The following is a 13,253-nucleotide window of genomic DNA, read 5'->3' on the forward strand; positions in this document are numbered from 1 at the left end:
ATTTCATTGTTTATACATAAATGTAGAAAACTAAGGTAACGCTCAAATGATTCAAAAATCCACTTTTTTTTTTTAGTAAAATAGAGTTTTTAGTTTTTCGGTTACAATGAAATGATCTAAGGTCATATTTGACAAGAAATATTCAATCGATTGACATCCACAGCTTAAAATTGTTGTTTGAATACATTTTAATAATAAAAAGCTGAAGTATTGATTTTTAAACTTTTAGAATTCACATCAAATAATTATTAATTACAATATTTAGTTATATGTAATGGTCAAAGTAGCACTCAACCCTACAAAGTCTGACTTTAATTTCATTATTAGGCTCCTTATGGTTCTTGTAGCAATATACCTTCGATGAGTTCTAAATTTTTAATGCTTTTGAGACACGCCCAACCAATTTTGATAATTATTTGTGTCTACTATCGAGTTGCACAATAACCAGAACATATAGCAAATGATTGTAAAGGAACCATATAATTTGGGGCCCCTAGTTGAGACCCGAAAGCCATTGCGAATGCCATAAAAGCATAGGATAATGGTTGATTTTAAACAGTATTGGAATAAACTATAAGGAATGCAGGACCTACTGGATCAGGAACTCGAACGCATCGACAAGCTGCCTAAATTGGGGCTTTTTTGGGTGGAGTACAGTGCCTTTGCTCTGGGAGTAAATATTGCCCCCAGGAAGCGCAGCTCCAAATACTGCCGATTGTAAGCAATACTCTGCGATATTCCGATATATTTATGAATTTATCCCATCCTGATCTAGAACACGCATTGCGGTCTTAATAGTCAATTTGAGTATCATCTACAGTCTCGTGGCTTTTATAATGGAACACTATATGATCTCCTTTGAGACCTACGTTGAGGTTTGCTTGGGGTATCAGTTAAGTGAATATATTTTACCTTTTTATATATTTTCAGGCTGTTTTACTTACCTTTCAATTAAGCGTTGGTGTGGTCAAAATGTTTCACTTTCAGAGTAAAGTTGAATCCTGCGCCCAGTTGGTGTTTTCAACGGAGGCAGGACATGTCCTTAAATCTTTGGGACTGTTTGATTTGGGTAAGACATTTAGTAAACTCTTTGATTTAAGTCTTTTCACCAAATTATTGCAGATTTACCAGAAAAGAAGGAGCTACTGGAATCACTAAGCTCCATATTGCTCAACAATTGGCAGATCATTGATCGACAGGTCATGTTCTTCTTCAAGATCGTTTGCATGCCAGTGCTGTACTACACAATGCGACCCTACTTTCAATACATCTACGATTGCTATTTCGTTAAGGATACCTGTGAAATGACCCTGAGTAAGTATTTCTGACTGTGTATTTCTTGATTTTCCTTTTTAGTCAAGTAAATCCTTATTTTAGCCTACCCAGCCATCGTTCCTTATGCGCAGTTGGGAAATTATGAGTTTCCCTCCTATGTTATACGCTTTTTTCTACTGCAATCTGGTCCTCTTTGGTGCTTTTTTGGTATGTCCTGCTACTCATTGTCCTGAAACTAATTTAATTATATATTTTTACAGCTGTATTTGGTTTCAACAGCCTTTTTGTGGTGCTCACTAGATATGAGTCTGGACTTATAGAAGTTTTACGGTTCCTGGTTCAGAATTCAACCTCGGATGTGCTGGTTCCCAAGGACCAAAGAGATAAATATCTGCAATGTTGCGTGAGACTCTTTGCTCGCATATCCAGGTAAATGGTTATTTTTAATAAAGTTATAAACTATTATTAGCCGCTATTGTCTTAGCCATCATTTTCAAATCGAAAACCTGTTCAAATACATCATCCTTGTTCAGTGCTCTGTAAGCAGTATTTTGATCTGCATGTTGCTGTACAAAATCAGCACGGTGTTGGTAGGCATATTTAAATAATTATAAAATTCCGACTTGCTAAGTCCTAGTTATTTTCTTAGGAAGTTGGCTGGGTGTGGATGGGCATGATTATGGTATACTTTGTGACCATAGCTCTGGAGATCACATTGTACAACGTGAGCGCACAAAAAGTGGAGACGCAGGTAAGTGCTTAGGATGCTTATCATGTTTTCCTTGTAAGAAAATATCTTATTTTAGAGTGAGCTACTTTTCCTTGATTGGTACAACTGCAAATGGTATAATGAGTCAAAGGAATTTAGATTCATGATCAAAATGATGCTACTTTTCTCACGACGAACTTTTGTGCTAAGCGTGGGCGGATTTACAAGTCTCTCTCACAAATTTCTGGTGCAGGTGATTCATTTGAAATGAGAAAAATATAAAATTTTGTCCTCAAAATATTCTTCAATTCATTTTTAGGTCTTTCGGTTGAGCGCAAATTTCTTTCTGCTACTGCGAAACATGAACAACAAATAGATTATATAAAATTACAACGTTGGAAAAGTTTTATTTCGAAGGAAAACTCTTTAAGCGACTTATACACAAAGATACGTGGTAATTGTATTGGCACATTAAACGTAGATGACAAATATGTTAATATATAGGTGTTTAGAATAGATTTTACGTGGGAGCTACGGCAGAGATAGAGAAATGCGATTGGATTATCGGATTATTGGAGTACAAGGTTTGCTTTTAGTGGTTTAGTGGTCTTTAACATATAATACAGTCCGTGGCTGGCTTGTAACTGGTGAAGCACAGTTGGCAGTTGATTCTCGATGTCGGCAAAGGGGCATCGGCATCCCCTTTGTATCATTACAGGATATGGCATACAGTATGCGAACGATGATGCGTTAAAGCTTAACTTTGCTCGGCTGATCTCTTTTGTGGACACTTGGCTGGTCACCAAACAGAATATTTCGGCTAAGACACTAAAATTACATAATTTCATTCAACGGCTACGTTCTACAATATATCGTAAATCTGATTTGTTCGTCTCTCGTTCTGATCCTCGTTCTCGTACTTAGTGTTAATTGAAGTAGTTGTTATTGGGAGTGGGCGTTGCTCTACGCAGCTCTACGGTTCCAGGCGATTGCGACTGAAGCAATTGTCGGGCAGAACTTTGGATATAAGGCCAATGTTTTCCACCTCCTCAGCCAGTTCCTTCAGCTCGGCATCGTACTTGTCGATCAGATTCTTCTGAATGTTGCGCTGCTCCCGGTACTTTTCAATGCGACCCGTCAGATTCACACGATTGATCTCACCCTCCACAGTGGCCAAACGATTTTCTGTGATTTTTGGTTGAACATCGAATGATTAAGGTTGGCAATTACGTAAATAAATATGATTAGACCTACCCAACTTATCCAAATCGCCTGTGTTGATGTCCTTCAGATTCTCCAGCTCATCCTTGATGGCCGTCAGTTCGGCATTGGCCTTCTCAATCTGTTTTTGGGCCTCCTGGGTATCGGCTTTGGCCTGGCCCACCTTTCGCTTGGCATCGTCCACCAGGTTGTCGTCTTTGGTGGAGCTGTCCACCAGCTTGAAGATTTCCACCTCGGTGACCTTCACGCGGTGATTCAGCTGGTCGGCCTCATCTCGCAGATTTCGGGCAGCCACCTTGGTCTCATTGGCCTTGCGACGGATCAGCTCGGCATCCTGTTGGTAAATTAAGAAACAATTGGTATTATTTAATCCGGAGAGGCCATGAAGGGGCAGAAGGGTAACCTTGTGTATACCAATGCACTTTGTTTAAATGTTGTTTAACAGAACAGTTCAAATCTATTCTTAAAAACCCATGGTACATTATAGTATAACATTTTAAGAATATTCTGTTAACATTTTAAATTTTTATAAAGAAATATTAAGTTAAACGGCTATGGCAGAAATTACTGTAAATTGTGGTGACCATCGTAAACCAAAAAAAAATTAAAAAACCACTCCCCCCTTTACTTTTGACCTACCTTCGAGGCCTGCTCGGCGTACTTCAACTGCGCCTCCTGGGCATTCTTCTTGGCCTCGTTGGCGTTCTTGTTGGCTCCGTCCAGAGCCTCCTCCGCCTGGCTGATCAGGCTCTCCGCATTCTGGATCTCCTTCTCGATATTGGGCACTGTCTGCAGGGCTTGGGCTGCACTCTCCGAAGAGCGCTGCACATCGGACTGGAATCCGGCCAGCTTTTTGTAGGTGTTGTTGGCCTCCTTGAGGGTGTTGTCGCCCTGCTCTACCGCCTTGGTGGCCTTGTCGTGGGCGGCCTTGGCCCGCTCCAGCAACTCAATGTCCTCCTGCTGCTGCTGATCGGCTCTGTTTGGAAGGAAATAAAATTAATATTATAAATCATAAAATAAATAATAAAATAAATAAAAATTTTTAAATATTTAATGTGGCTATTTTAATATCTGAAAATTTAACTTAAATAAAAAGCATTTAATTCAAAATAATAACTATTTGGAATGTAATATTTTCCACAAGGACTAAAGTATTTGATTATTTAATCAAGCAATTTTCTATGCATTGTGTATAATATTATGATCTAATATTTAATTAAAATATTAATATTCTTATTTTGTTAGAGTTATAAGGGTAAGCTTAGTCAAACCCACCTCTTGAGAAGCGTTTCCGTAAGCTCATGCTCCATTTCGAAATTGGCAAACAGTTCGCCATTGCTGTTCGACAGCTCATTGATGGCACTGAGTAGTTTATCTGCCCTTTCGTTGGCCGCCACTGCATCCTTCTTAAGCTGATTGATGTCGATGACCGGCTGCGTCTGACGGTTAACCTCGTTCAAGAGGGTCAGTGCGGTTTCGTACACCTCGTTGGCCTTGCGCAGCGCCTCCTTGGAGGTCTGGACCACGGTGCCCAGCGATTGCCTCACACTGGCCAGCTCCAGACCCACCTCGGAACGCAGCTCCGTGCCGATCTTCTGCTGCAGATCGATGGCGCTCTTGGCCAGCTGGTGGGCCTTCTCCACCGCATCCATAGCGTCCTTGGCGTTCTTCAGATCGAACTGTGCCTCCGACTCCAGCCTGTCGGCCAGGGCACGTGCCTCGCGCGATATGTCCGAGATCTGCTCCGACTGCGTGCCAAACTCCACGGACTTTTCCTTGGCCCGGGCCAAGGCAGCGGCTCCTTGGTCGTTGAGCAGATCCAGTGCCTGCTGCAGTTCCTTCTTGGCATTCTCGGTGATCTGGTCGAGGATGGTGTAGTTGTGGCGAGCCTTCTCGATCTCGGCATTGGCCTCCGCCTGGTACTTGTCCGCACTCTGCAGGTGCTCCCTCACGGTGTCCAGATGCTTGTGCAGATCGTCGATCACCTCGGCATGGGTCTGGCCACCCTCTCCGGAATTATCGCTGGCATCCTGGGCCAGTACAGCCACCTTCTCCTGAACTGCCCGCAACTTGGCCTCGAACTCCTCGTCATTGGTGACCGGCGTGCGGGCAATCTCGTCCAGCGTCTGACTGAGATTGGCCAGCTTGGCGCGATGCAGATCGGCCGCATCCTGGACGAGATTATAGCAATCCGGGCAATCGATGCATCCACGATGCCTGTCGTACTTGTTCTCCTTACAGCGGTCGCAGCGCCGTCCCTCCACATTATCATTGCACGGGCACTGGCCACTCTGGTCGCACTGGAAGCCCTTGGAGCCGCTCTCGTCGCACTCGCATTGCTTGCATCCCTCGCCGGAGAATCCATAGTAGTAGTTGGCGCACTGGTCACAGCGCTCACCCACAACGCCGGGTCGGCAGTGGCACTGGCCGGTGTAGCGATCGCAGGTGGCATTGTAGCTGCCCACCGGATCGCACAGACAGTTCTCGCACCCATTGCCCGACCGGATGTTGTAGTAGCCGGGCTGGCATTCGCCACAGTCCCGTCCAATGACATTCGGCTTGCACTGACACTGGCCGGTGACCTGGTCGCATCGCGTGATGCTCTGCGCATCCTGCTCCGTACCCGCCTCGTAGCAACTGCAGCGATCGCAGTGTCCATGGGGCAGGGCCAGGGGATCGCCAAAGTGGCCGGACAGGCACTGGTCGCAGTGCTCCCCGGCCGTATTGTGGATGCACTTCAAACACTCGCCCGTCGTCCGGTTGCAATTGCCCACGGCATTGGGGTCCACGTTGCCGTTGCAGTCGCAACTCTTGCAGGTCTGCACCGCGCCCAGCAGTCCCGTGGGATCGCCGAAGAAGCCATCGCTGCACTGCTCGCACCGGGAGCCGAAGTAGCCCTTGGGACACTCCGTGCAAATGACCGTGTCCTCGTTGATCTGCAGGCAGGCACCGTCGTTGGGACAGGGACACCGCTTGCAGTCGTTGGGAGTGCCGCCCAGTGCGTTGCCGTAGAATCCCTTGGCGCACTGGTCACAGTTGTCACCGTGGGTGTTGTGGTGGCAGATGCACCGCCCCGTCTCCGAGTCACAGATGTCCGCATGGCCGTGGCAGTCGCAGGGGATGCAGGGCATGAAGGGGCCGCCGCGGGCCGGACTGTGCCGGTAGCCGGGCGCACAGGACTCGCAGAACTGGCCCAGATAGCCCTCCGGACAGGTGCACTGCTCGATCCAGGTGGCCGGATGGCCGGCCGCTCCCCGGTGCGCCGTCTGCAGCTCCACGTCGTCCAGGATGGCCTCGCCCTGCACCGAGTACGTGGCCCGGATCTTGATGGCCGTCAAATTGGACAGAATCGAGAGGAATCCGCGGGCCGACTGACTGGGCTGCCACTGGTAGTCGTGGTGCTCGTGCAGCCGGAACGTGTACTCCTTCACACCCTGGTCGGGTATGCCATTGCCCTGGGCGAAAATGGGCAGCGAGATGCGGCTGCCGGCTCCCTCCAGGATCACATCGCTCACTCCGGTGTTGGCCACCTGGCCCACCAGTTGCAGCTTGAATTTCAGATCCCTGTTGTAGGAGGCTCGCTGGTCGCCGAGGAACCGATCCGGCGCCTGGAAGTACACGTGCTCGTTGCCCTGCGCCGTGGTTCCGATGCTCCGGCTGTACTGGTTGTACTTGATGTCCACCTCGCGCTGGTTCAGATCAGCGGCCGTCCAGCGCTCTTTGAACTTATTGAAGTTGGAGGTCACCGAGACGATCGAGTAGCCCGGCGCAGTCTGGCACTCGGAGGTGTGGCCATAACAGAAGCACGGCGTGCAGCCAAACCGATTGTTCTGGTCCAAGGTGAAGAAGCCGGGCTTACATCTGGAGAGGAAAAATACAGGTTAGTTGTTAGTGGAGTTTAATGGCTTTCATATTCCGAAATTTATTATTTATCGTAGGTTTTTTTTTTAATTTTGTTTATTTAACATTAATCTTAATGATTAAGGTGTATACATTTTAAAAGTTTCCATTTGAAAATCTTGAAATTGAGAATTTGAACCTACTTCGCAGACCATGTCATGTTTTCATACTTGAATTATTACTAGTCTTCGGTCTTAATTTTTATAACACCATAATCAAAAAATAAGATTTTTAGCTATCTCTAATTAAACACGTTTTTTTTTCTCAATAATCTTTATCTAATTATGATTTTATGAAAAACATTTTTGTTGACTCAAAGCTCGCCTAGATTCAGATCTTCAGATCACGGATAATTATAAAATTCGTCGACTGATAAGAACACAAAAACTTTAGGTTCCAAATATCAAAAATTAAATAAGTTAATCTTCTTATTTTGAAGAATTTTAAACAAAAATGTAGCTTTTAAATGTTACTTACTAAATATTTATGATCTAATTGTTAAATATAGAACAACACAACCAAAAAATTAATAAATTGATTGAGCCTTAAAATAATACAACAAATTAAATAACCTATGTATTAAAAATGGGTTCAAATAACTCACTCATTGCAGCGCCTGCCCTCGACGTTCTCCTTGCAGAAGCAGATTCCCGTTTCGGGATCGCAGGCGGGGGTGTTCTGGTGGGATCCGCGGCTGTCGCATCCGCAGGGCTGGCAGCCGTGGGGTCCGAACTGGTAGTAGTTGTTGTCGCAGCGGTCGCACTTGTCGCCAGTGACGCCCGGCTTGCACTGGCACTTGCCGTGGCTGTTGCACTGCAGCGACCGGGAGCCCACAGGGTCGCAGGCGCAGTTGACGCAGTAGCCGTCGTCGCGCATGTAGAAGTTCTCCTTGCAGCGCTCGCAGTTGGGACCATCGCGATTCTCACGGCAGTCCAGGCAGTGGCCTCCATGACCCGTCAGGTTGAACAGTTGCGAGTCGAAGAAGCACTTGTCGGCCAGTCCATTGCAGTTGCAGGCTGTGGAAAGTGGATGTGTTTTAGTGGAATATCACTTTGGCTTTCCCTACTTGTATTCTACAGTTAATCAGATACCAATTGGGCACTCCTGGCCCAATGAGATTCGTTTCCAGGCTGTAGTCATTCGACCAGCCTTGGACAAAGGCCAGTAGCAAAAAGAAGACCGCTGGCAAGCAAGGCACAAACATGACTGATCATGGCTCACTTGACTCCTCCTCTCAACTAACGCTGCCTCTAACGGCAAAGTGGTTTGTCCTTATACGGAATCTTCAGACTGGCCACTGCCACCAGCTGATTGAAAACCTGAACACTCATCTCTCTTTACCTTAATTAAATTCAGTTATGAAATACTAGTTTAGGCAAACATTGCAAGGAGTTTCAAATGCCAGATACCATTGGTTTTATATTTTTGTCGTAAAAAAATTAAGTAAGTCCAAGGATATCATAATCAATTTAAATAATTATAATAATGTATTCAATATTATGATTTTATATAAAATTAAATTTTTTAAAATTTTTGGAAAACCTTTATTTTAAAAAATATTTATATTTTAGCTGTTATTCCCGAAATAAATTAGCTTGCATATAATTTTTTAAATTTCGACTGAATTTGGATTTCGCTAATAAATATATTTTAATACTTTCAGTTAAAAAAATATTTTAAACCCAAAAATAGACTTTCGGTCGCAATTAAATACAGTAGAAATACATAATTGGGATTACTTTTCATATTTCTTGAAAAGCAAGCTATATTATTCTATTTTCCTAAAAAAAACAGTTGATTTAATCAGAATGGCATCTCTAATAGAGTTCTCTAGGATTAATGGTTTAATAATAGCAACACGACAAAAACATAAAATTAATATTTTTTTCACTATCGTCTTTGTAAGAATTATTTAACAAAAAAAAATGTTCTCAAAATTTAAAATACATTTTTTTTAGGTACCATTAGTGTAAGGAAAAGCAAGTAACTTACCTTTGCACTCGTTGACCTCCGTTGAGGTTGACCTCTTCCACTTCAGATCGTTGTAGAGCGGCAGGCAGCGGTCGCAGTCGGGTCCGTCGGTGTTGTGGCGACACTCGCAGACCAGGGTCCTCTCGCCGTGCATGCCCGTGCTGGGAACACACTTGCTGGCATGTCCATTGCACTTGCATCGGGCTCCCACGGCAATGTCACTGATGGCATAGAAGTACGACTTCAGCACCTGGGGATCCCCGAAGACCTCGTCGCCGAAGGTGTTCAGACGGTCCAAGGTGATGCGAATGTCCGTGGCCGTGACCCAGTCCTGCAGCTCGGCACTTCGCTCAAAGTTGATGCCACTGGGACGACCCTCCAGCGTGGAGAAGGCGATCTCGCCGTCCCTCAACGGCGAGATGTCACTGTACTCGCTGGTGCACAGGGCATGCGCCTCGCCCTCGCCCTTCCGAATGGCCCTCGAATCGGGTAGGGAATAGGTGTCGCGACAGGTGGCACTGTAGTACTGGTACGGAATCCACGGTCCGTTCTCCGAGGTCCTCTTGTATATCGTAAAGGACTCAGGACGCGGCGAGCGGAACAGAATGCGCACATACGTGATGTCGTACGATTTTCCTTATGTTTTACGAGATATTTGGTTCATTAGCTATGCCTAAATTAATTGCTATTTTTACTTACCCAAATGCAAAGTCAGGTTCATGTAGTTCGGTTGCTGAATGCCCTCCAGCATGGTCTCCGACTGCCAATAGGTGACATTCTGGGGATCGTGCAAGTCCGTCAGGTATGAAGGATGGTGATCACCATATCTGGAAAAGATATATCTCATTGTTAGCCAAACAAATGAGGGATCTTTAGTAATTCTACTCACTTGCAAAATTCGCAGTTTTTATGATTTTGGTTCATAGTCTGTATGCAGAAGTGGTTGTCGTTCTGGTCGCCACAGGTGTTAGTTGCCTCGATTTGAAGCTGATAGGCAGCATTGATGAACTCGGGAAGACATTTCTAAATGTAAATCAAGAAATTATTATATGATACATGTCCATGTCTCACATTAAAATCATTGGCTTGCAAATAAAGAAAAACATTTTTTCTTTGATGTCAATACTTTGAAGCTCTACTCTGGTTTCTCAAAAATGTGTGAAAAATTTATTGGCTTGAAAGAGATTTCTGGGAAATATTAATTCACATTAAACGATTTATTTTATTTCTTAAGGCTGACTGGCTATGAGTTATCAATTAAAATTTAATAGTAATCATATAACAATAGATATTCTTTATAAAATTACATACATATTTGTAATTTGACAACATATCTGAAATGATCACTAGATTATTTCATTTAATTAAAATAAATAGTAATCATATAATAAAATACATAGATATTTTTGTTTTGACAACATATTTAGTTTGATCATTAAATTCTTTAATTAACTCCTCTACATTTTCTATTCCCCCGAACTGTCGCTTTATTACTCAATTAGTTTGCATCTCTCACTCGAATTGACCCAACCCAAAAGCTGACTGTCCAACCGCTAATTCCCAATTCTTTTCAATTGCTTGTGGACAAACAAAGTGGAAAGCAGTTCCGAATTCCGAAATCCGCCCCTTACCTGCGGTCTTCCATATGGATCGTAGCACTCCAGGGCCGGCATGAAGGTGGTTCCGCGCAGTTCGTGCCCTCCGGCCGAGTTGATGGGTGGTCGCAGGGCGGCGAGAATGGTGGTGGCAGAGCTGGCGATCAGGACTCCGATCAGCAGCAGTCGCGCCGTGGAGGAGCCACTGTGGCTCCACCGACTGCGTCTCATGGTGGATGCGGTGGGGTAACTCGTTGGCTACAGGTGGGTGGGTTGTTGTCACTAGGATTGTGGTCAAGTTCTAAGACTATATGGTTTTCTGGGCGGGTTTCCTTCGAGATTCCTTCGTCTGTGTGGTCGCTCTTCAATTCATTACGGAATCTTTCCTATTGGTGGTGCCTGAGCGACTTCATATGCTGGAAAATGCATGGGATTATGAATCAGTTTAGATACCAAGTCCAGGAACATGTGTGCCACATATTGCGGCGGCGAGGGGACGATTTTTAATTAGTTCGCCGAGCAAATCAGTCGAAAAATAAACTTTACTGGCCGGACCGGCAATGAGTTCATTTGCTTTTGGGTAAACAAAACGAAAACTCGAAAGGCAAAACTGCAAATGAAAATTTCAAACAACAAGCAGCCGTGAGCAGAGACATAAATAACCTCTCGAGCATGAGTTCCAGCAGCAGTAGAGTAGAGTACACATACGATATATGTGGTTGTACTGCCCACCATGTGTATTTGCTATTCGGGAACTTGAAGTAATTCTATGCGATGATTTCATCTACTCCTCTACTTATTCTCATCCACATTCTCATTCTCGATTTTGAGCTGCAATTGTGGCGGCTGCCTTCTAATAATTAGGAGGATCTCTAAGACTTAGTATTCAGTGCACTAGTTGCAAGGTTAGATTCATTTAGGTTTTGCAGATCTTGTGCGCCTTTTCTATGAATTCAGTTAAGTAGAGGCACTAATTAGCAAATATTTGTACAGTGTTTTTGCTCGAAGATGATATCACATCCTCTGGAACAGAATGCAATGTGAGAGGAACACAAAAGATTCCTCTTTGGATACAGGAAAATACCAGTTCTCGTGGGTCAGATGCGGAACTTGAGATCATGTCCAGCTGAAAGGGAATTTCATTCATGTATGCTTATAATGTTCGTCTCTCATTCTTAATTTGAGTTCCTAGAAGCGGCGCTCGTTCTATTCCAAAATGTATTATTATCTAGAAATCGCAGTCCGGATCAGGGTTTCATTATTTTTGAACAGAGAAGAACATAAACACACAAACACACAGTTCACACAGCCGAGATTTCTTCCACTATTAATTGCTTTCATATAAATTCTATTTATGGTATATTTTTCATTTATTTCCTTTTTTATCAGCATCGGATGAACGAAAACTGTTGTCAGGCCGACTCGCAGCTGAACCCTTTGCGCAGAGTTCAGCGGAGGCCAAGACACTGATACTGGAACTATACACCACTCGGGACACAGGCACACATACTATGTATATAGCATACACTATGGCTACGGTCGGCGGAACGAACATCCGCTCCATTCAGATTTGAGATCCCCATACGGCTGGCTATATGGGTCTTGAGCCGCGGCGAGATACGCGCCTATGAAACGAACACGAGTTCCTTGGCGATAAGAATTTGGGGCTATGAACTAGCTGATATCACTGTCTATATATATAAATATATATAGAGACCACAGCTCTGTGCTGAGTTCGTGTTTATTTTGTATGCTTTTAAAGAGGCTAAAATGCGTTTTTGTTTGCACCTTTTGGCTTGTATCTTTATTGCTCGGTTTGTTTTTATCCACTGGTTCAGCCGCACGCACACTCGCACACTTGCACACTCATACACACACTCAGCAGGTAGAGGGAAATCGGTGGAAAGCACTCAAAAGAGTCACTCAGATACATTTACGAACTCCGTTTCGTATCCCACAGATGCACACAGGGCGCAGCAACTGCGTTATTTTCGTTTATTTATCGGCTATTTATATGGTAGATACATTTTCCGCTGCGACGGACCCATAACACATGGCACTTTTCGGCGATTTCCAAAACATTTCCCCACAATTATTAACAGGACTGAGCACTGGGCCTGCGATCAACTACACCCAACATTGTTGTGTGCACACTTTTCTGCCCTGTTGCATTTCTGCTGACTCGCGTTTCGAACTGGGATTGTAATTGTATCGGCACCTCGAAGGCAAGCACCAGCACCTCACGGGTTACTTTCCGCCTGGCCAACAGAAAAAAACATACAAAAGGTGACCCGAGAAAACTTGAGACTCCGCTGCACTGGATTTGGTTACTGGTGGCACGGCACCACCACTTACTTCGTCGCTCCGAAGACAACCGCTAACGAGGACGTCCAATGCTCAACTGCTCGACTGCTCAACTGACTCTCGATCTCGAGGAATGCCAGGCCCAGCGATCCGATCCGATCGCTCGTTGAGTGAAACTCTGCGCTCAGTATCTGTATCTGCTGCCGCGGCATAGTGTATTGTATCTGCAATTGAATTGCGAGAGAGTGGTAGACGGATCTGGTTGGAGTGTTTCGTGC

At 44.5% G+C, this 13,253-nt stretch overlaps 2 protein-coding genes across 2 annotated transcripts; one reads left to right on the top strand and one right to left on the bottom strand.

Moving 5' to 3' along the window:
• The first annotated feature begins 580 nt into the window (after nucleotides 1–580).
• Nucleotides 581–2,360, top strand: LOC108150249 (odorant receptor 67b). The gene is made up of 10 exons (XM_017278312.1): nucleotides 581–717; nucleotides 776–875; nucleotides 931–1,069; nucleotides 1,123–1,314; nucleotides 1,378–1,482; nucleotides 1,536–1,704; nucleotides 1,760–1,865; nucleotides 1,925–2,026; nucleotides 2,082–2,237; nucleotides 2,304–2,360. The coding sequence occupies exons 1-10, from the start codon at nucleotides 581–583 to the stop codon at nucleotides 2,358–2,360; spliced, it is 1,263 nt and encodes a 420-aa protein (XP_017133801.1).
• Nucleotides 2,361–2,366: 6 nt separating this feature from the next.
• On the bottom strand, nucleotides 2,367–13,120 carry LOC108150248 (laminin subunit gamma-1). The gene is made up of 10 exons (XM_017278310.2): nucleotides 13,027–13,120; nucleotides 10,708–11,087; nucleotides 9,966–10,099; nucleotides 9,776–9,903; nucleotides 9,098–9,712; nucleotides 7,710–8,121; nucleotides 4,481–7,066; nucleotides 3,845–4,181; nucleotides 3,239–3,539; nucleotides 2,367–3,169 (listed from the first exon to the last, which is right to left on the bottom strand). Exons 2-10 carry the CDS (start codon nucleotides 10,900–10,902, stop codon nucleotides 2,958–2,960), a joined length of 4,920 nt encoding a protein of 1,639 aa, XP_017133799.1. The 5' UTR covers nucleotides 10,903–11,087; nucleotides 13,027–13,120; the 3' UTR covers nucleotides 2,367–2,957.
• Nucleotides 13,121–13,253: the final 133 nt, after the last annotated feature.

The sequence above is a fragment of the Drosophila elegans genome, unplaced genomic scaffold, assembly GCF_018152505.1.
Source record: "Drosophila elegans isolate 14027-0461.03 unplaced genomic scaffold, ASM1815250v1 contig_208, whole genome shotgun sequence".
NCBI classification, from domain to species: domain Eukaryota; kingdom Metazoa; phylum Arthropoda; class Insecta; order Diptera; family Drosophilidae; genus Drosophila; species Drosophila elegans.

Coding starts and splice junctions, on each gene's coding strand:
- LOC108150248 (XM_017278310.2), bottom strand. CDS start 10,902: ATGAGACGCAGTCGGTGGAGCCACAGTGGCTCCTCCACGGCGCGACTG. Junction 7,067..7,709: donor GAGGGCAGGCGCTGCAATGA/GTGAGTTATTTG, acceptor TTTCCTCTCCAG/ATGTAAGCCCGGCTTCTTCA. Junction 3,170..3,238: donor AGGCGATTTGGATAAGTTGG/GTAGGTCTAATC, acceptor CAAAAATCACAG/AAAATCGTTTGGCCACTGTG.
- LOC108150249 (XM_017278312.1), top strand. CDS start 581: ATGCAGGACCTACTGGATCAGGAACTCGAACGCATCGACAAGCTGCCT. Junction 718..775: donor AGCTCCAAATACTGCCGATT/GTAAGCAATACT, acceptor ATCCTGATCTAG/AACACGCATTGCGGTCTTAA. Junction 1,705..1,759: donor CTCTTTGCTCGCATATCCAG/GTAAATGGTTAT, acceptor CTATTGTCTTAG/CCATCATTTTCAAATCGAAA.